Source organism: Vitis vinifera, chromosome 13 (genome assembly GCF_030704535.1).
Source record: "Vitis vinifera cultivar Pinot Noir 40024 chromosome 13, ASM3070453v1".
Lineage (NCBI taxonomy): Eukaryota > Viridiplantae > Streptophyta > Magnoliopsida > Vitales > Vitaceae > Vitis > Vitis vinifera.
In genome coordinates this window covers 22,421,302-22,441,293 of record NC_081817.1, presented here as the reverse complement: position 1 = coordinate 22,441,293, position 19,992 = coordinate 22,421,302, and the positions used below count along the sequence as shown (strand labels likewise).

The 19,992-nt window shown below is 37.0% G+C and overlaps 1 protein-coding gene across 2 annotated transcripts in view; it reads left to right on the top strand.

Moving 5' to 3' along the window:
- Positions 1-19,992, top strand: part of LOC100248009 (protein unc-13 homolog) — a 66,820-nt gene that overhangs the window by 22,570 nt on the left and 24,258 nt on the right. For both annotated transcript variants that reach the window (XM_002262814.4, XM_019224363.2), the window contains exons 12-17: positions 1,523-1,753; positions 4,901-4,975; positions 5,905-5,985; positions 6,972-7,154; positions 7,256-7,411; positions 8,591-8,683. In XM_002262814.4, the coding sequence (XP_002262850.2) occupies positions 1,523-1,753; positions 4,901-4,975; positions 5,905-5,985; positions 6,972-7,154; positions 7,256-7,411; positions 8,591-8,683 (819 nt within the window). The remainder of the gene's footprint in view (positions 1-1,522; positions 1,754-4,900; positions 4,976-5,904; positions 5,986-6,971; positions 7,155-7,255; positions 7,412-8,590; positions 8,684-19,992) is intronic.

The following is a 19,992-nucleotide window of genomic DNA, read 5'->3' as shown; positions in this document are numbered from 1 at the left end:
GGAGATTTATTGAGGTGCTTAGTTGGAGAAAATCCTAAGCAATGGGAAGCTGTGGTTACACAAGCAGAATTTGCCTATAATTATTTCAGGAATCCAACTACAAGCAAAAAGCCCTTTTGAAATCATTTAATTGAGGCGGCCAATGCATCTTTATTATTTAGCTCCTTTACCAGAAATAGGAAGAAATAACTTAAAGGGTGAAAATTTGGTTGACTTAATGAAATAACTGCATGAAGAAATCAAGTTGAAGATTGAGGAGTTGAATGCAAAGTATAAAAAATATATATATTAGAAGAGGCACAACCAAAGCTTCCAAGGTGACATGGTGATGGTGTCCCTCCACAAGGAAAGATTTCTAGTTGACTATTATTCCAACTAAGCAAAAGAAAGATAGGACCCTACAGAATTATCAAGAAGACTGTGGAGACTGCTTATGTGGTTAATCTTCAAAAACATATGGGAATAGATTCAACATTCAATATTTTAGATTTATTTTCACACATTGGTGAGAAAGTCAAATAAGTCTCCAGCAGCACCAAACTAGAGGACAAGCTTCTTTTAAGGATGAGAGAATGACGTAATCATTAATAGGGAATCAATGGCAAGTTTGAATAGTCAAAGGTTTGCGTGGGAAAAGTTTATTATTAAATTATAAGTCGAAATGGCAGTCCTTTTTTTTTTTTTTTTTTCTTTTACTAGAACTATGGTAAATGGATATATAAAGGCTACTAATTATATATTGGAAATCATAAGAAAGTACTTGAGGCCTAGCATTATAAAAGGGAAGAACCTATTCATTGTAAGGACTTCTATTTTTATTCCAAAAGAAATATACTAAATGATTGTCAAGAACTTTCTGGTTTCAATTCATGCAACTGGTTTTTTCCCAAAATTCTCCTTTAAGAAATCTTGGCTCTGGCAGTGTTTGGACTAACTTGGTTGTAATCTACTTGGAGAGCAACTACATTAATTTTTTAGTTTTCATCATCTTTGCATTATAATTACCTGTTTTTCCATCCATATAACTATGGACTTAGGTAGTTTTGTTTGTTTTCTTAAAGAAAAAAATTCATTAGTATAAATTTGTTAGTGGCCTATTAACATCTGGTAAGAAAAGCGTCTAATATGGAACATGCTAGGATGTACTTCCATTGAAATTTGACTTGGAACTTTAGCAAAGTATTTTACATGTGATATAAGCTTTTGGATGATATTTACTATGTTCGCTAGAAACTAGATGTTTTGTGCAGAAAGTTGACATTTCTTGTCCTCAATTAATTCCATTTATTTGTTTTCCCAGGATTATTTCTAACGTGTGGCATAATATCAGTGCTGAAATTCTTTGGCATTCTGCAATTAGTTATTCAATTTTGCTGATACATTATTATGACAGCTCTGTGTTAGACTACTTTTGTTTACCTTTGTCATTGTTGTTATCAAGACCATTCATCCTAATCCATGTCTCCCTCATTGTCATCATTCATATCATGAGAATATATTATTTGATTCTGTGTGGTTGCAGTTTGTTATCACAAGCGAGCATGGAATGTTGCGACATGCCATTGAGCAGTTGAAAAAGATACCATTGAAAGAACAACGAGGCCCACAAGAGAGGTTACACTTGAAAAGCTTACAGTCTAAAATTGAAGGTGAAAATGGATTTCGAGATATCAATTTCTTACATTCTTTCTTATCACCCATCAAGAAATGGGCTGATAAGCAGCTGGGAGACTACCATCTGCACTTTGCACAGGTTTGATAAGAGCATTACAACTGTTTACATTGAGTTTTCTCATTCTGCAGCTGATGCTCGGTTACATAAATTCATAGGTTGGCTTTATGCATGATATGACTTTCATGCACTAAAAACTAGCATATGTGGAAGTTATCTTTTCATTTGCATGTTCTGCTTTTGGTGTAGTTTGTGCTGGTATGCACATAGGAAAATTTGCATGTGTGAAACTGGTCTTTATTGTTTGCCTGTTGTGCTTTTGCCGTAGTTTAGACTGGTATATGCATGAGAAAACACTGTGCATGTGCTCACAGACATGCTGTGCATCTATTTTAAAGTTAAGGTGTGATTGGCAGTTTGTTTTTAGTTGTGTTTTTTCACTGTCAGTTGTGTCTATCCATTACCAGAAGGTGTGATGCAGAGAGATATACTCTTTCAATTGGGTGGGATGATGTCTTGGGTGATTATCCCTTCCAAACTGCCACTAGGTCAGATATCTAATGCTTTCACTCAAGGAGGCATTTTTATCTCCAAGAATGGAACTCTCCCACAAATGTCTCTTATACATAATGGTTTGAGATCTCTATCTAGATATGTGTTATGTGCATACATGCATGAGTTGCATCATTGTTGTTATTTTGAGTTGAGATTGGGTTATACTTTAGACATAAAGAGGTCATATGACTATATTTTTATTCTTTGGTTTTTTTGATGGGCAAATTAGTGTTCATAAATAATTATAAAAAAAATTGCAAACAAAAATGAGGTTCAACCCAAGTATGTGGGAAGTATAAAAGGTGATCTATGCTAATAGGATAAAAAGAAAAGCATAAATTATCTGGTTCAATGAAATCAATAATATTGATGTCTACATCAATCGCTAAACTTTAGATCAAGGTTTAAAGTATTGGTTGAGTCTAGTACGATTGGGCTGATTCGTATTGCCTCGACCAAGTTCAAGGCAATACCAATACCCGAGTTATGATTTTGTAACACTTGGGTGTTGACTTGGCTTGAATCAGTTGACTTGACTAATTTCTTGAAATGACTCACTTGACTCAGTTGAGTTTTAGGGATGAATCTGAGTTAGGGCACAAAATCCTCCTTTTCTTCTTCTTCATTGCCCATTGTCTGTGCTTTCATAATGATTGAAACTTGAGAGGTAGTGGTCCAGTGCTGGCCCTGACTATCCCTTCCTCGAAGCATTAGATTTCCCTATTATCAGCAACATCTCTGATAATGGCTTGGGTTTTTTCTTTATGGCTATATTTTCGATTGTAGTTAGCTTTCCTTTCAGTGACATCCTCAATGATGCTTAAAGCTAAGTGACGACGTCTCTAGTGATGATTTGTTGATTGCTGTTGGTGGGCATTGTGTACCAAGTCTTAAGAAGAGAGGATTAGCCATTTAGGTATATAAGAAAGTATATAGAGATTTTGGTATGGTATATATGATTTGAGGAGAGGATTGACATATTTTGCATATTGCCTACTATTAATGCAAGGTACTGAGATCGATGTGCCTCAATACCTTCCAAGTCATGATTGATGCCACAACTTTGAACCATGCTTTAAATCACAAGAATATGGTGTTAAGGATAGCTACCTGCAAGGGTAGCCCAGTTGGTTTGGGCGAACATTCAGAAGCGTTGTCCTAGTAAGTGGCATATGGTCCTTGGTTCGAATCTTGCCACTGATGATACCCTGAATTTACCTAGTGTTGGTTGTTGTGTAGTGGTCAGCACCCCGGGGTTTGGGTTTCCATGGAAAGTCCTAAGGACTTGGCCATGGAAGGTTCCCTGGTTATCCAAAAAAAGGAAGAAAAAGGATAGCTAAAATTAATTACTTTGAACTGTGGAAGGATCTTCGATTCCTCTCTATTCATAATGATCCAAAACATGCACAAATATATACATAGATATTTGTCTTCTGAACATGAACAAATATTGCGTCTATTTTCCTTAAGAGTGTCTTCTAAACCTGATAAAACATCTCTTTCTATCCTATGAAGTGCAAAAGAAATCCAAATATGGGATGAACTACATATTGGAAATTAGAAGACCATCCATAATCAATAAGAATATGGTTTGTAGTTTCCTCATTTGTTTTGTACAAATAACATCTACTAAAGATATTCTAGTTGTCTTATAATTAATCAACCATTAGGTTTTTCTTCTACATTATCTCCCATGGAAAGAAGCTAACTTTTGATGACACTTTGGAATCAAATCTCCTTTCATGGAAAAGAGAAGGTTGTACTTAAAGCTACAATCTTGTGGTAGGATCTAACTGTGAATAATGCTCTTCTTGGACACTTTCTATTCCAATATATTTACAGTATTGCATATAAGCATTACTTTTAAAAGTAGCAAAAAGGACATGATAAGTCCCAAGTTCCAATAAGAGAAGCTCCTCTTGAAAATGAGGTCATTCTAACTACTTGAAAACCCAGGTCCTTTAACTTAACCATCTATTAAGTTTGAAATATATGCAATTATTTCATATTCTTAGATATATAAGTTTCATTTGATTACCAAGCTCTAATGGAATTTTAGCCTTGTGTTAGGACCTATTGGCCAAGAGAAAGTCTCAGGTAGACAGTTAAAGGCTGACCAATTGCTTTCTCTTTTATTAATTTGTAATGTTAAGGTATTCAAGTGTACCTTGATTCAAAAGTTTTCTATATTAACTTGAGATAGTTGGGGATTATCTTTGTATATAGTTTTCTATAGAGGGGTGTATTCTTACTTTGATCAGATTTTGTATTTTGAGGGAAGGACCTCTCATCCTTCTCTTGTATCTTTACTGCTATTAATACAGTATTCTTCGTTTCTAATAAATAAAAAAAAAGTGTACCTTGATTTAGGAAAAGATGTGGGTAGGATATTTCTTTTGAAACTTGAAGTTTGAACTAGGATAAATCATTTCATATTCTTAGATATCTATAAGTTTCATTTGATTCCCAAGCTTTTGAGAAATTCTAACTTTGTATCAGGACCTACAATTCAAGGGACAGTCTCATGTTCATGGTTAAAGTTTCTTTCTTTTAATTAAATGTTGAATATAATATTTTTGAAATTTATTATCTTTACCTTCTGAATTATTGATTTGTCTTTTAGGCTTCTATTTTTTCAACTCAATGATGTAATACTTTCCATATACTTCACAGGGGTCAGTGATGATGGAGGAGATAGTAGCAGTAGCAATGATTTCTCGGAGACTTCTTTTGGAAGAACCAGTAGGGGTATGTCTAACCTTGTTTTTTGTTCCTCCCTGTGGGCACATATCATAAATTTTTAAATTTTGTGAGTTGTTAATTATCCTTGTCCTTTTTCCAAAAGAATATCCTGTTTTCCCTTTTGGGGAAGCAAATATTTGGCAAAATTACACATTTTGCTTCCCAGTTCGCGTTTTCGTTTAGTTGAAACTGTTTTTTTTTTTTTTTTTTGATAAGTAAATAATATTTCATTAAAAAAGAGACGCTAAAATAGCGACTCTAAGTATACAATACCTATACACCCGCCTTCAACAAGGCCAAAAGACAAAGAAAACCCAATACCACAAACCTACTTAGAACCTAACCAATCAATAAAATTAGTTATAGTTAGAGGGCAATCATCTATGAACAACTTAGCCTCAGCCCAGAAAGTAAGAATAAATGAGCGTTTCAGTATCTGAATTGACAACGATTCATCCTTGAAAGCCAATCTATTCCTCTCCTTCCAAACCATCCAGAAAATGTGAAGAGGAGCAGCTCTCCACGCCTTCTTACGATTTTTGCCCAGGAAAAAACCATTCCAACTTAGAAGGGTCTCTCTAACTGAAGAAGGCGAAACCCAAGACACCCCAAATAAAGCAAAGAGAAGATCCCATAACACCCTTGTTCTTGAACAATTAAGAGGAAGATGGTTTATGTTCTCCTCTTTCTCAAGACACATAAAGCATCTATTTGCCAAGGCCTATCCTCTTTTCTGGACCATATCCAAGGTTAAGGCTTTGCCCCACGTATACTCCCATGCGAAGAAGCTAATCTTGGGCTGTACATTCACATTCCAAATAAAGCTTGAAGGAAACAAAGATGAACCACCCACTTTGTTTAGTTGAAACTGTATGCACATTGTTTTATTGTTTAAAGCATAAAATGATGAAAGTTAATCTCAATCTTTCTTGCAGGCAATTGAATCGACGTTGGTTACAGATCAGGAGCAGATAGAAGCATATGTGTCATCATCCACTAAGCATGCATTTGCAAGGGTAGGTGATTTTATGGCTGAGCGTGGTAGATTTTGTGGCTGATACAACATATTATATTCTTATTTTGGTGAACAGTTACTAAGGTGATAACTGAGGCTTAAGAAGAAATTTATGTATAAAATGAAAATATTGTATTTTCATTGTGAGAAATTGAAAAACTCACATGGATTTGATTCCTTATATGCCCATATTAATGATTTATTTGCATACAAAAACTATTTTTTTACTAAACAAACTGAGCAGTTGCTGTTTTATCTGGGCTCAGTTCATCTAATTATTGTTAGGGGAGATGAGAAGAGAAGAGAGTTTTAATTTTCCTTCATTTGGTCCATGCAAGAGGATGATTATTGTTTGTTAGGGGACAGGAGAAGAGAAGAGAGAGTTTTACTTTTCCTTCATTTGGTTCATGCCAGAGGGTGGGGAGATGAGAAAAGAGAGGATTTTGTGGGAGGGAGGGGAAGTTTAGAAACTTTCTTTCCGCACTCACACAGATTTTTACCTTAAAATGAGGAGAATACTTGGGTAGAAGTTAAAATGGAAGTTGTCATACACATTTTAGAAACAAGTAACTGGTACTTTTCTCCTCAATTGTTTACACCATCTTTAGGATGTAACCATGCACTCTTATTTTAGTGCCAGTACTTGTGCTTTGGTTTTGAAGAAAGTATAAATGAGAAAACAAGACATAAAGAAAACAAAGAAGAAAGAAATGGGAATGGAATTGACGTAATTAAATGATATTGGGCCTGCCTGAATTACATAGTACACTATAGAGGAGCAGAGAGGTCATACTAATTTATATTTTATGTTTTTGTATAATACTTGGAATTTATTTTTCCCCATCAAGTTGAAGAATCAATATTGATTATGCCCTTGTAATTTTGCTTCTCACATCAATTTTTTTTTTTAAAGGGTTGTCAACTTGATTTTCTGTTGTAGATTGGGGGTAAGGGAAATGACTTGTAATGTTCCTTTTATTTGTATAGATTTTGCAGGTTGTTGAAACATTAGACACAACACATGAACATCCTTTGGCATTGCTTGCAGAAGAGACCAAGAAACTTTTAAATAAAGCTACAGCCCTATACATGCCAGTTTTATCTCGCAGAAATCCACAAGCAACTTTTGTTGCAGCATCTCTTCTTCACAGGCTTTATGGGAACAAATTGGTAAGTTTCTACTAGGTTGTTATTTGGAATACGCCCTTGTTAATGCATTTTGGTATGCTTCTATTTGAGTACTTGAACCTAATTAAGCATCTTATCTCCAGAAACCTTTTCTTGATGGTGCTGAACATCTGACGGAGGATGTTGTATCTGTATTTCCGGCAGCTGATAGTCTTGAGCAGTGTATAATAGCAGTTATCACAACTTCCTGCGAAGAGGGGACTGCAGATGCCTACTGCAGAAAATTAACACAATACCAGGTCAGAGTTGTCTTCGGATTGCCTATAGCTTTTTTTTTTTTTTTTTACTTTTTTATTTTATAGTGAAGTAATTTTGTTTCTAAATTATTGAAGGAGGAAGCTCTGGAAAGAGAACCTTGAATCTTCAAGGTTGAAACTAATGACACATCAAAATTGTTAATGCAACTTATTAAGCTGTAGTAGTAAAGATTAACAATGTCATCCCAATTGGTTTAAAATATAAAATCTCACTTGTTCTAAAATCCTCAAAGATATTGACTGACATGGACCGAAACTTGGTCCAACATTTGACAGATCCTTTCTTACTGGTTTTTTGTTCTTTTATTTCTCTTTTTCTGTTCTTTCAATTCTTGATGGATTTTTTTCACTCATTTCTGCTTGCCTCTCCTTTCTGAAGGCAGCAGCATTTCCAATCTTTAGCTCAGCTCATTTAGCAGGAATTGTATTGCTCAAATAGAGGCCAATTGCATACATGTAAAGCATGTGATCATTAAGATGCATTTTAACTGCTTGATTGTGTAGCACCTTCCTGACACGTGAATTGTATTTATTAATCTATGTTCTGCACAATGCATACATCTGTGTTTCATTACTGATATGGGTGATTGTATTTGCCTAAGCGGCCAACCTTATCTGTTTATAAGAAAAATGTTTTTGCTATATGTGGATGGATAAAAATTTGTTCCTTAATGGCACCTCATTCCATGGAAGTTTCAATTGCATGGGTTTTCTGGTTCCTCACACATCAGCCACATTCAAGTGCATTGGTTCAAACTGGGTTCACACCGTTGTTTCATGATGCACTCTAAACTTCAATTCTTAGATTGTCTTTTATCTTAGTAACCTTGCTCGTTATTTAAACTAATACAATTTAATAAGCATGCTAGCTAAATCTGGCTCAGTGAAATTGCCATTGATTGTATGCATGTTCTTTTACCAGCAGACATTCCTTTTTCCTTGTTGTGTTGCCTGCATATCCATGTATCTGTTTGTAAATGTACAGATGATTGAAGATCTCATTCTTAAATGTGTTTCTTGGATGTACAATGTTCGAATGACCAGCTTTTCCTTTTTTCTTTCATGATTACAACATGTGTTCATCATTTTGTTGTCCTTTTATTGACCCTCATATTAGATTTATCTGGTACATCTTTTCACAGTTTTGCTTTTGTGTTTTAGATTGAAACAATATCTGGAACTTTGGTGATGCGTTGGGTCAATGCACAGCTGGCAAGAGTTTTAGGTTGGGTTGAACGGGCTATTCAACAGGAGGTAGTTACTCTAGTTTTCATTTTACATGTGCATGAAGCTACATCTTGTGGTATTATTCGTATGCTATTTTTTTTTTTCTCTTTTTGCTTTTTCTTTTTAGAATGATGGGAAGAGTGGTTTTTATGAAATGTCAATTGGATTTAAATATGATATAATCTCAATTCAGGTATGGAAAACTTGGTCATGTTTTGTTACATGATTGAACCTGTCTTATACAAATTAATTTTTAATAGCAAGTTATGAACTTTTCATTTTATTAACATAAAAAAATTAGTACTTTTTAGGAGAAAGAAGTCAAAAAAAAAAAAAAATGATAATCCTAGTTGTTTAGGAGAGTTAGTTTTTCACCGTTACCATTGCCCTTATAGAGTGATAGATAGTCGATCCATTCTTGAAACAATGGTCATATAAAATTTGAACAATCAAAATATATGACAAGGGAAGAGCGATGGACGGTGGAATTACTACTCAAGATTGACAAGTCTTGTGCCCTGATTTTTGATAAAAAGGAAAAAAGATTCAATTGTAATAAGCTATATTCAACAAAAAGGATATGATTTTTATGTTCCAATATATGTTAAAAAATGATCGAGATGGGGGGAAGAGGAGGTGGTATACAAGAAACACTTGGGAATAAATGATAGAGAATATCCAACAAATCCAAAAAGAGAAATTTCCCACCTTGAGAGAAACCATGGACCATTGAAACAATGTCCTAAGAAAGAAGCTTTCAGCTTTAAAACAGACTCTAGTTCTTTAAAGATCCTTAGTATGCTCCTTCAAAAGTTCCCTAGGTTATGCTCCTTCCATATGCACTAAAGCAGACAAGGGGGAGGCGAAGCCACATCTAACAAACAAGGGAGTCCTTCATTCAATAAGGCAAAGTTCATTGCATCGAAAAGAGAGAAAACCATGAATTTGTCGTCATGCATTCTCACCAAATTAATGAGATATGGCTAGTGCATCAATCATTTTGGAAAGTTAACAATAAATCCAAACCAATTATCAAGTCAACCCATTAGATCAAGTTGCCTATATACTGGTCCTTACTCCATTTCCTGAATCTTGAGATGGAGAGAAGCCTCCATTAACAGTCTTTGCATTCTCTCAAATGATTACCATTCTTGAAACTTTTATTTTTTAAAACCCTAATGACTAAGAGATGAAAAAGATTTTTTTTTTTCCCTCTTTTATTAGACAATATTCAATTATTCGATTCCACCCTTAAGGAGAGATATTGGTTTTTTAGAAGAGTCAATTTGCCTTCGAATCTTTTTTTTAGTTTTCTTTAATAACAAGCATCTTCCCTTATTCATCCCACCTAAAGTAATCTAGAAATCTAATGTTTGGCTCAAAGTTAAAGTCCATTGTTTGGTTGGCAGATAGGAAGAAGGTCAGTATTTTTTTGATAAAAAAAAAAAAAAAAGTGTTAATCAAGTGTAAAAGGTTTATGAGAAGGATAAAGAATCCTTCCCATTGATACAAAAACTTATCAAAATATAACTGAACTCCCTCACTATACAAGGAGATGTATACAAAGTGAATTTGACCACATAAGATTTTATATAACCGATCTCCTTGTATAACCGAAGCTATTGAGAGCCTTGCCCAGGCTTGCAAAGGTGCCTCTATGGACTTGGGCCAACGTCCAGTTGCAAGGGCCCATTCGGGCTTGGCCTATGCTAAGGCTTTCGGGCTTGGGCTGGAGAAGGCCCTTGTCTCCGCTAAGTTTGGGCCTCCTTTTAAGCCTAAAGCCCCTGCCCCCTCCAGTGATTTAGGGCAAGGAAGCCCTAAGTGCCCGTCGTGTCTGAGGAAAAGAGCCTTCGCACCGACTCCTTGCACCATTGGGACTCCTCGGATGGAAGCGACAACGTCGACTGTAGCTGAGATTTCTTTCCCCGCCAAAACCCACAGCTCTCAAGGTAAGCCATCTTTTCCATCGAACTCTTCGAGAGGGGAACACTCTTCTTCTTTTACTCCTTTCTAGGCTCTGGGGATTGAGAGGGAAGGGGGATCCTTCTTCGGTCTTGTGGAATCGTCGCCAAGGGAGGCTGAAGCATCGCTAAATCCTCTGTCCATGATGCTCAGAGATGGGTCGACGGTGGTATTGACTGATGCCCTGGGTCTTGTTTTGGAAAATGAGGCGTTGGTTTTGGTGGATTGTGATGTGGCGAAGCAGGGGGAATTGTCGGCAGAAATTCCTTGCGAAGAAGGGTGGTCGGAAGAGGAGTTTTCCAAACTAACCCACTTTAGCAAAGTCTTGGGAATGCTTGTCGAAGGGCATGAAGTTGAAATTCTGGCCTTGCTAAAGAAATTGAAGTTGAGGATTGGTAGTAGTACCCTTTGCAAGAAATGTAAGAAGAAAAAATCATGCTCTACCTGTTTTGAAAGAGAGTTAAAAAGATTGGAATGCTTAGTTAGTTATGAGGGGACATCAGGGCTAGCTAAAAGAACCGACCAGAGCTCCTGGGAGTTGATTCCAGTTGATTAATTAGAATTAAAACCCTTTGTTGGAATGTTTGGGGGTTTAATGATATTGAGAAAAGAAAGCTGATCAAGAGTGTGGTGAGAAACCAGAAACCAGATTTAGTTTGCCTAATGGAGACGAAGGTGAAAGAAATGTTAGTGCAAATGGTAAACTGTGTGGGTGTAGGAAGATTTCTTAATTGGGTATCAGTGGATGCTAGGGGTGCCGCAGGAGGCCTTCTTCTATTTTGGGATAATAAAGTCTTGGAGAAGTTGGAGGTGGAAAGTGGATGGTACTCCATCTCTATTCGTTTCAAAAACTGTGCTGATGGTTTTACTTGGATTTTCTCTGGAGTGTACGGGCTAGTGATTGGTAGTGAGAAGGAAGATTTTTGGGAGGAGCTAGGAGCCATCTGTGGTCTTTGGGAGGACCCTTGGTGCATAGGAGGGGACTTTAACGCTGTAAGATTCCTAGAGGAAAGAAGGAATGCTCCAAGACTCAGGATTGAAATGAGGAGATTTTCAGAGGTGATAGGGAATTTGGGGCTGAGGGATTTTCCTCTGGCTGGAGGCCCTTTCACTTGGATAGGGGGTTTGAATTCTCAGGTTGCCTCTAGATTGGATCGCTTCTTGATTTCAAACCAATGGGAGGACCGCTTTTCTGCCATTACTCAATCTGCTCTCCCTCGTCTGGTTTCTAATCACAACCCATAGTCCTAGAAGCTAGAGGCTTCTCATTAGGAAAAAGCTCCTTCTATTTTGAACATATGTGGCTGAAGATTGAAGGTTTCAAAGACCTAGTAAAGAGTTGGTGGAATGGTTACTTTGTTGAAGGCTATAGTAGTCACTGCATTGCTGAGAAACTAAAAGCGCTCAAGAAGGATTTGAAGAAATGGAACAGGGAGGTGGTAGGTAATGCTTCGTACAATGGAGCAGAGGCCTTCTCCCACCTACAGAGTTAGGAGGCCAAGGAGAATGAGAACTCTCTTATTCCTGGGGAGGCTGAGGCTAAAAGGCTAGCTCTTGAGGACTACAAGAAGTGGGCCCTTCTGGAAGAAACTTCTTGGAGACAGAAGTCGAGAAATCTGTTTAAGAGAAGGTGATAAAAATATAAGGTACTTCCAAAAAATGGCCAATGCTAGGGCAAGGAGGAACTTCCTATCAAAATTTAGAGTGAATGAGGTGTCTTTCTCTTCTAATGAAGAAATCAAAGAATGAGGTGTCTCTCAGAATCAGGGGATTAGAGGCCAAGTATTAATGGCCTAAACTTTAAGGTGCTGGGGGAAGATTCGGCCAGCAGCCTAGATGTGATGTTTTCTGAGGAAGAAATTTTTTCAGTCTTGATTAGCTACTGTGGTGATAAAGCCCCAGGCACGGACGGTTTCAAAATGGCCTTATGGTTGTTTTGTTGAGATGTTGTGAAATCAAATGTTTTGGGGTTCTTTAGAGAGTTTTATCTCCATGAGACCTACCAAAGAAGCTTAAATTCCACGTTCCTTGTGCTCATTCCTAAAAAGGAAGGAGCCGAAGACCTAAGGGATTTCAGGCCAATCAGCCTAGTAGGGAGTGTGTACAAATTGCTTGCCAAGGTCCTTGCTAATAGGCTGAAATTGGTGATAGGGGAGGTGATTTCTGATTCTCATCAAGCCTTCATCCAAGGGAGACAAATTCTAGACGATGTTCTAATTGCTAGCGAGGCCCTTGATTCTAGATTGAAAGACAACATGTCGGGCCTCCTCCTTAAGATGGATATTGAGAAGGCCTCCTCCTTCTTATGGCTGTGATGTCCAAGATGGGATTTGGGCATAGATGGATCAATTGGATAAAATGGTGCTGCTCTACGGCTACCTTCTCGATCCTTATCAATGGGAGCCCTTTGGGCTTCTTTCGTAGCTCTAGGGGATTTGAGACAGGGCGACCTCCTTTCCCCCTATCTTTTCCTTTTGGCCATGGAAGCTCTTAGCCAATTGCTGTCAAGTGCAAGAAATGGCGGCTTTATTTCCGGTTTCAAAGTGGGAGGAAGAGAAAGAGAGGGGCCAATTGTGTCCCATCTCTTGTTTGCTGATGATACCTTGATTTTCTGTGACGCTGATGCAAAATAGTTGCAATATCTTAGCTAGACTTTTATGTGGTTTGAGGCAATTTCAAGGTTAAAAGTTAACTTGAGCAAAAGTGAGGCCATCCCAGTGGGTGAAGGCGTTCCTATGGAGACTCTTGCCCCGGTCTTGGGTTGTAAGATTGGGAGTTTACCCACCTCCTACCTGGGTCTCCCCCTTGGGGCCCCTTACAAATCCACTAGGGTGTGAAATGTAGTGGAAGAAAGATTCAGAAAAAGATTCTCTGTGGAAAAAATATCTCTCCAAAGGTGGCCGACTTACCTTGCTAAAAAGCACCCTCTCTAGCCTCCCAACCTACTTTCTTTCTCTCTTTGTGATTCCCAAGAGAGTGTGTGAAAGGCTTAAAAATATTCAAAGGGATTTCTTATGGGGCGGAGGTGCCTTAGAGAATAGACCTCACTTGGTGAGTTGGAAGATTATTTGTGCTGCTAAAAAGGATGGAGGCCTGGGCATCCCGCAGCCTAGCTACCTTTAATAAGGCCTTACTTGGGAAGTGGTTGTGGAGATTTGCTAATGAGAATGATCCCTTATGGAAGCAAATTATCACTGGAAAGTACGACCTTCAAGAGGGGGGGTGCTCCCAAGGTGTAAGAGACCGTTATGGTATGGGGGTTTGGAAGACCATCAAAATGGTTGGGAGAACATTAGAACTCACTCCCACTTCATCGTAGGGGATGGTACTAGAGTGAAATTTTGGAAGGACTTGTGGTGTGAAAATCAATCTCTGGAAGGTGCTTTCCCAAACTTGTTTAATTTATCAGTCAACAAAGAAGGATGGGTTGCTGAGGCTTGGGAGGAGGATGGAGTTGGGGGTAGTTGGGGGCTATGTTTTAATAGACACCTAAATGATTGGGAGGTGGGGGAAGTAGAAAGCTTGTTAAGTAAGCTTCATCCTTTGACCATTAAAAGAGGAGTGGATGACTTGCTTTGGTGGAGAGAGAACAAGAATGGGACTTTCTCAGTCAAGTCTTTTTATGACTCGTTCTCAAGGGGCACTAGACCTCCTTTCCCGGCTAGAGTTATCTGGACGCCTTGGATTCCAATTAGGCCTAGCTTCTTTGGTTGGGAGGCAGCTTGGATCAGGCTACTCACCATTGATTGCCTAAAGAGAAGTGGTTGGAACATCCCCAACAGGTGCTATCTGTGCAAAAATGAAGAGGAAACCACAAATCACCTTCTTTTGTTTTGTGAGAAGGCTAGAATGTTATGGCTTCTGATCTTCTCCCTTTTTGGGGTGCAATGGGTGATGCACTCCTCTGTTGAGAGGAACCTCTTGGGATGGCATGGTTCTTTTGTGGGCAAGAAAAGGGAGAAAGCTTGGAGAGCTGCCCCCCTGTGCTTGTTGTGGACCATTTGGAAAGAAAGGAATAGGAGGGCCTTTGAGGATGTTGAGAGGAATGACCAAGAAATTAAATCTATTTTTTTGTACACTTTTATGAATTGGGCTAGGGTGTATATAGAAGAACACACTTTCTTTTAATTGATTTTGTAGATTGGTTAGCTACCAAGTAAGGGACAGGCTTGTTGCCTTGTTGTTTTTTGTTCTTTTGTTCCCTAGTATACTCCGTGTATACTCTTTAGCCTCTTTGGCTTTTAATGAAATTTTCCTTTACCTATCAAAAAAAAAAATATAACCGATCTCCTTATACTCAGACTAAGGTCTTTTCATTACTGACCAAACCCTTTGATTTGACATGATTTAAATCAAGGTACTTTCTAAACTCCTTATCCCTAATAGGTGCTTATCTGTTGCTATAGAGAAATAATATATCATTTCTTTATTCTTTGCCCTTTGCATTATGGTAGGGGTTGTTTTCATTGGCTTGGATTCATTAGATGGCTCAATGAAGTTTCTGAGATGATAATATCTTTCAAGAGTTTTGGTAAGAGTGTTGAAGTAGAATGCTTCAGGTGTGTACTATCTTACATATGATGTAGGTGGCCTGGTTGGAAAGGATAGGGAATCTTCGATGAAGGATGACTTGGCATAGTTGGTAGAAAGTAGAACATGATCCTTTTTCTTATTTATCTATTGGTGTTTGTCAATAAAGATTTTGGTGGGATTGAGTATTGCTATGATGGATTGAGGAACGAAATAACCATAGGGTAAACTCTTTTTTTTTTTTTTTTTTTTTTCTCTTTTCTTAACTAAGGAACCTTTCATGACCAAACCCTTAGGACTCTCTATGGGGAACCAAAGCTTGGGGTGTTGACGACACCTACAACAACCAACACTGGGTATATCAAGATATTTAACCAGTAGTAGGATTCAAACCCAAGACCATGCCCCTTTATCACACATCCCAACATTTGCCCTAACCAACTAAGCCATCTTGGCAAGCTAACCATAGGGTAAAGTTTTTATTAGGTTTATCTCATGCCAGTTGATTCCTACACCCACTAGTATCGTTAAGCTAAGCTTCATTGGGTGGTCATGAGTAATTAAATTAGATTGGTATTTAGGGGATGGTTGGAGACTATATGGGTAATATACTCCTTATTTTCTCTTTGGCCAACAATATGTGGGTGGACCATTAAGGATGAGATTATAGCCTTATTGGAAGATTTAGGAAAGGCTCATTTTATGTTGGGGTGGAAGGTAGTGAGCTATTAATCTTCTCATAAAAAAAGACTCCTTGATCATTAGTAGGATGGATGTCTTATTCTGCTAGAGGCTTAAGTAAGTTGATGAGATGTGAAAGTTTATGATCTTGGTCGTGGAACTACCTAAAGGATGGTGGAAAGGTAACTATTATTCAGTTACCCAAAAGTTCCAAATTTTTAATTTTTATGAACACTTTAATTAATTGAATAGTTAATCAATAAATTAAGAATTCCAGTTGCACACGTATACAAGTGATTTACATGGAAAACCACACATAAAGCCTCCCATAGACTTTATGGATGTATATCCATGGGGTCAAATACCGTAGAGCTATAATTCACCAACTATGAAGAATTAGGTACACACATTCACCAAGCGATTACTACTCCCTAAGACTTACACCCAATATCTACACCTAACCTCACATCCACAAAGTAGTACTACCGTCTTCCTTAGTAGATTGCTCAATGCTTTAAAGGGATGTGATTCTCTTTCACAAACCCAAAAACAAAATCAAAAACCTTTGAGAGTTTTGGGTAATGAAAAATGTAATGACCTTTTAGGCTATTGTCACATCAAGAAGAAATTGAAATTTTAAGGCATATATATATATAGGTAAAACCTTAGTGGACTTGGACTATTTCCAAAATCTCAATTTTTCAAAACAAGTTTGCCAAAATATGGAAGAATAGAAAACTTTGGAAATTATGAATTATGGAAATCTAGATTTTGAATTCTCAAATTCTGGATAAGTGCACTTGAGTGCTTCCAGCAATCTGGGCGCTTGAGCACTTGGTCTCAAATCCAATTTTTAATTAAATTAAAAATGTTCAATTTTTTAATTTCCCAAAGTTCGCTTTATGCTAATTGTAAAAGTCATTACCCTTTTCATATTTTTCTATACTTGTACTATACTTGATTGATTTTGCGGTAACCTTGAATCTTCAAACGAGCATAAGTCATAGGAAATATACAAAGCCCTAAATCAGGATGAGTGAAATAAAATTGTCAACTTAATCTAATCAGACTAATTCACTAATAAGATGGTTGATGAACTATCAAGTGTTAAGCTACTTCCATACCATGATACCTGGACTCTCTATCTTCACCTAGCATATTTGTGTTGACAAGAGACATGAGTGTGGGAATGGGATCTTTGTTGACTACTTCTATTTTGCTTTGTATAGAAATCTTTGATTTTAATTGCTTTCTCTTTTTGGTTTCAACTTCCTTAGAAGATAATTACATTGAGAAATGAGTCTATTGGAAATTAAATTTTAAAAGAATATGTACGGATAAGAGGGAAAAGATAGGGATAAAAGAGAAGATGGAAACATTTTATTAAGGATAACATTTCTTTTGATTGATGTCTAATTGAAATTTCATTTTTTTTTACTTATGCAGTATTAGAGTATCCATACTCATTATTGAGATACTTTTTAGTCGAGTCCCTATATCCTAAAATTTAAAAGTGTGAAAAATCGGACTTCTAGGCACATACCCACAACTGAATCCATGCAGCATAACTTCTATGGAAGTTCTTATGCTTTTGTCTGAGGACTTGGTTATGCCATGTAAAGTGTTATATTTTCTCTTATGACAGGTACTTAGAAATTGTAGTGGCCCTTGACATTACCTATTGAATAATCCAAATTAGACCGAATTTTTAGCTATTCACAATGTTCATGTAGAATCATTCAACAATAGGAATATACCTTTCCTTGAGTCCATGCTCAACACCCTTTTTAGAATTTTTAGATAATTTAGGGTGGCCTATTTTTTTTATTTGGCCTTTTTATTAGCCTTTTCTCTTTGTTGGCCTGCTCTTGGGTGGTGGTTACTTTTTCAAAATTTTCCCAATTTACAAGATAATGTGTAAGGATATAAATATAGAACAATTAAAAGAGAAGAAATAGAAAAGAGAATACAAACATGTGATATAAGGTGGTTCGGCACATTCCCATATATGTCGACCACCTCAACCTCCAATTTAAGCCTTGAGGAACTCTGTTATGCTTAGGATCCTTCAATGCAAGGAGTCCTTGCATATACCATTGATTTAAGGTGCTACCAGTAAATGTGCCCTCAAGCGATTGTCCCTCACTTAGAAGCACTCCCTCATAGAGTACAAATGGATGGTGATTTGAAGAAGTACAAGAACTAGCTTAGGGAATGAATACAAGTAGAAGGATAGCTACTCTTAAAGGTGCAATTAACGGGAATATGCAAATAAGAAGTAAATGCAATATGAACAAACTTAACAGCCCAAGATTGAATCACTTAATGGGAGGCAGGTGGTAGGCGATTCATAGATGGAATTTTGGAGCTTTAAATATGGAGTTTCTGCACAAATTAACCGTTAGACACAATTTCTCGCTCTACCAGTTGATTGCCTGGTTTACCATTTTACTAGCTGCTAGTATTAAATGCAAGCTGCAGGTGACTGCTGAGCAGAACTACTCAACCAGTACCTTATCTTGTATGCACTGCCAAAGGCCAACCATGGAGAGGTGCCATACCAAGGGGACTCATTGACCATCTGACCTAACATCCTGGCCATGCAACACTTACTGATATGTACAGATTTAGATTTTCTTAAATGTTCTCTTTAAGCTGAAAAACATCTTAGAAAAGCATGCTAGAATACTGTTTTTAACCTTGAATGAGATTTTAAGTAATTTTGAAAATGATAATTCAATTTCCTATTTTGTTGTCAATTTTGAAAAACATTTAATGGATGAATTTATATTAAGATCTAAGGTTTCTTTTAAAGGTCATGAAGAAAACTACCATTTAATTGCACCTTGTAAAGCCTTACATTTTGAAAAAATTCTAGCCCTCTGAATGCTTGGGTTTCTTGCTTGAAAGGATTTTGATCCCTTGAATGTATGTCTTCTTCTTGAACACTTAAATTTGATGATGATTTGTTACCAGATCATCACTTCAAGTAAAGGATTAAATATTGATCCTTTGTTTTGTTATCATCAAAATTGGTTTTGTGAAACCTTGGGCTACACTGTGCACCATGGTGGCACCTCACTTAAATGCTCACTTTCAAGTTTATGAGTGCAATGTTTTCTTTTCTTAACTTTTTATTTTAATAAGAACATGTCTCAAAAGTCAAACTTTTCTTTTCTCTCTAACAATGAGGTTTTTTGGAAAATTTCTCTCCAGCTTTAGGTCAAATCTAATTAGATAGAAACTCATGCTCACATTCAAGTTCATGAGTGCCAGGTTTTCTTTTCATTCCTTTTTATTTTAATGAGAACATGTCTCAAAAGTCAAAGTTTCCTTTTCTCTCGAACAATGAGGTTTTTAGTAAAATCTATCTAGCTTCAGGTAATTGGGAAAAATTCTGATTGAATTCAATTTAGAAACTGCAGTTCTTGGCATCTGGATTGTTAATGTAGGTCTTGATGAGCATTGCAACGTCAATAAATAAGAAACTGCATCTTTGATCTATTGGTTAAACTGTACTTTTTATGATTGGTGCAAATTTTCAATGAAGCAAACTATGGTAGTTTCTCTTCTTTCACCAATTTAAGAAGCAGCAGCATAACTTCATAAGGTTCCAAGCTGAAGTCCACTTAGGTTATATGGATCTCTGATCTCTAGGTCGCATATCATTCCTGAAAGTGTCTTGACAACATTGAAGATCTTAAATGTTGTCCAACATGGGGCTTTGCATTTGCAACTTTTCAGATGTGATGCAACCCTGGTGTCTATAGACAATTCCAAAGGTCTTCAATGTTGTGCAAGATGTAGTTTTGTCTTTGCAACTTGTCAGATGCAATGCAGCCCTAATCGAATTCTTGCAACAGAATTCCAATACAAAGCATAACATGCTATTTCTAATTCATAATATCTATGTTTGTCTCTGAAATAAATGCCCTGTGGCACAATAGAATGCAGGTATATCCAGGGAAATGTTGGGTTTTCCCTCATTTATTATGCTTCATGGTAAGAGGGGGACCAGGAACTTGCTTTCCTTTTTTCTCTTTCAACATATAAATAATTCTGAAGTAGATTGTCTTTAGCTGGTGTCTTTGTTGGGGACTTTTACCCTCCTTGAGGTTGTGGGTTGGGTATGTGATCCACTAGTTTGTATGGCTGTTAAGTGT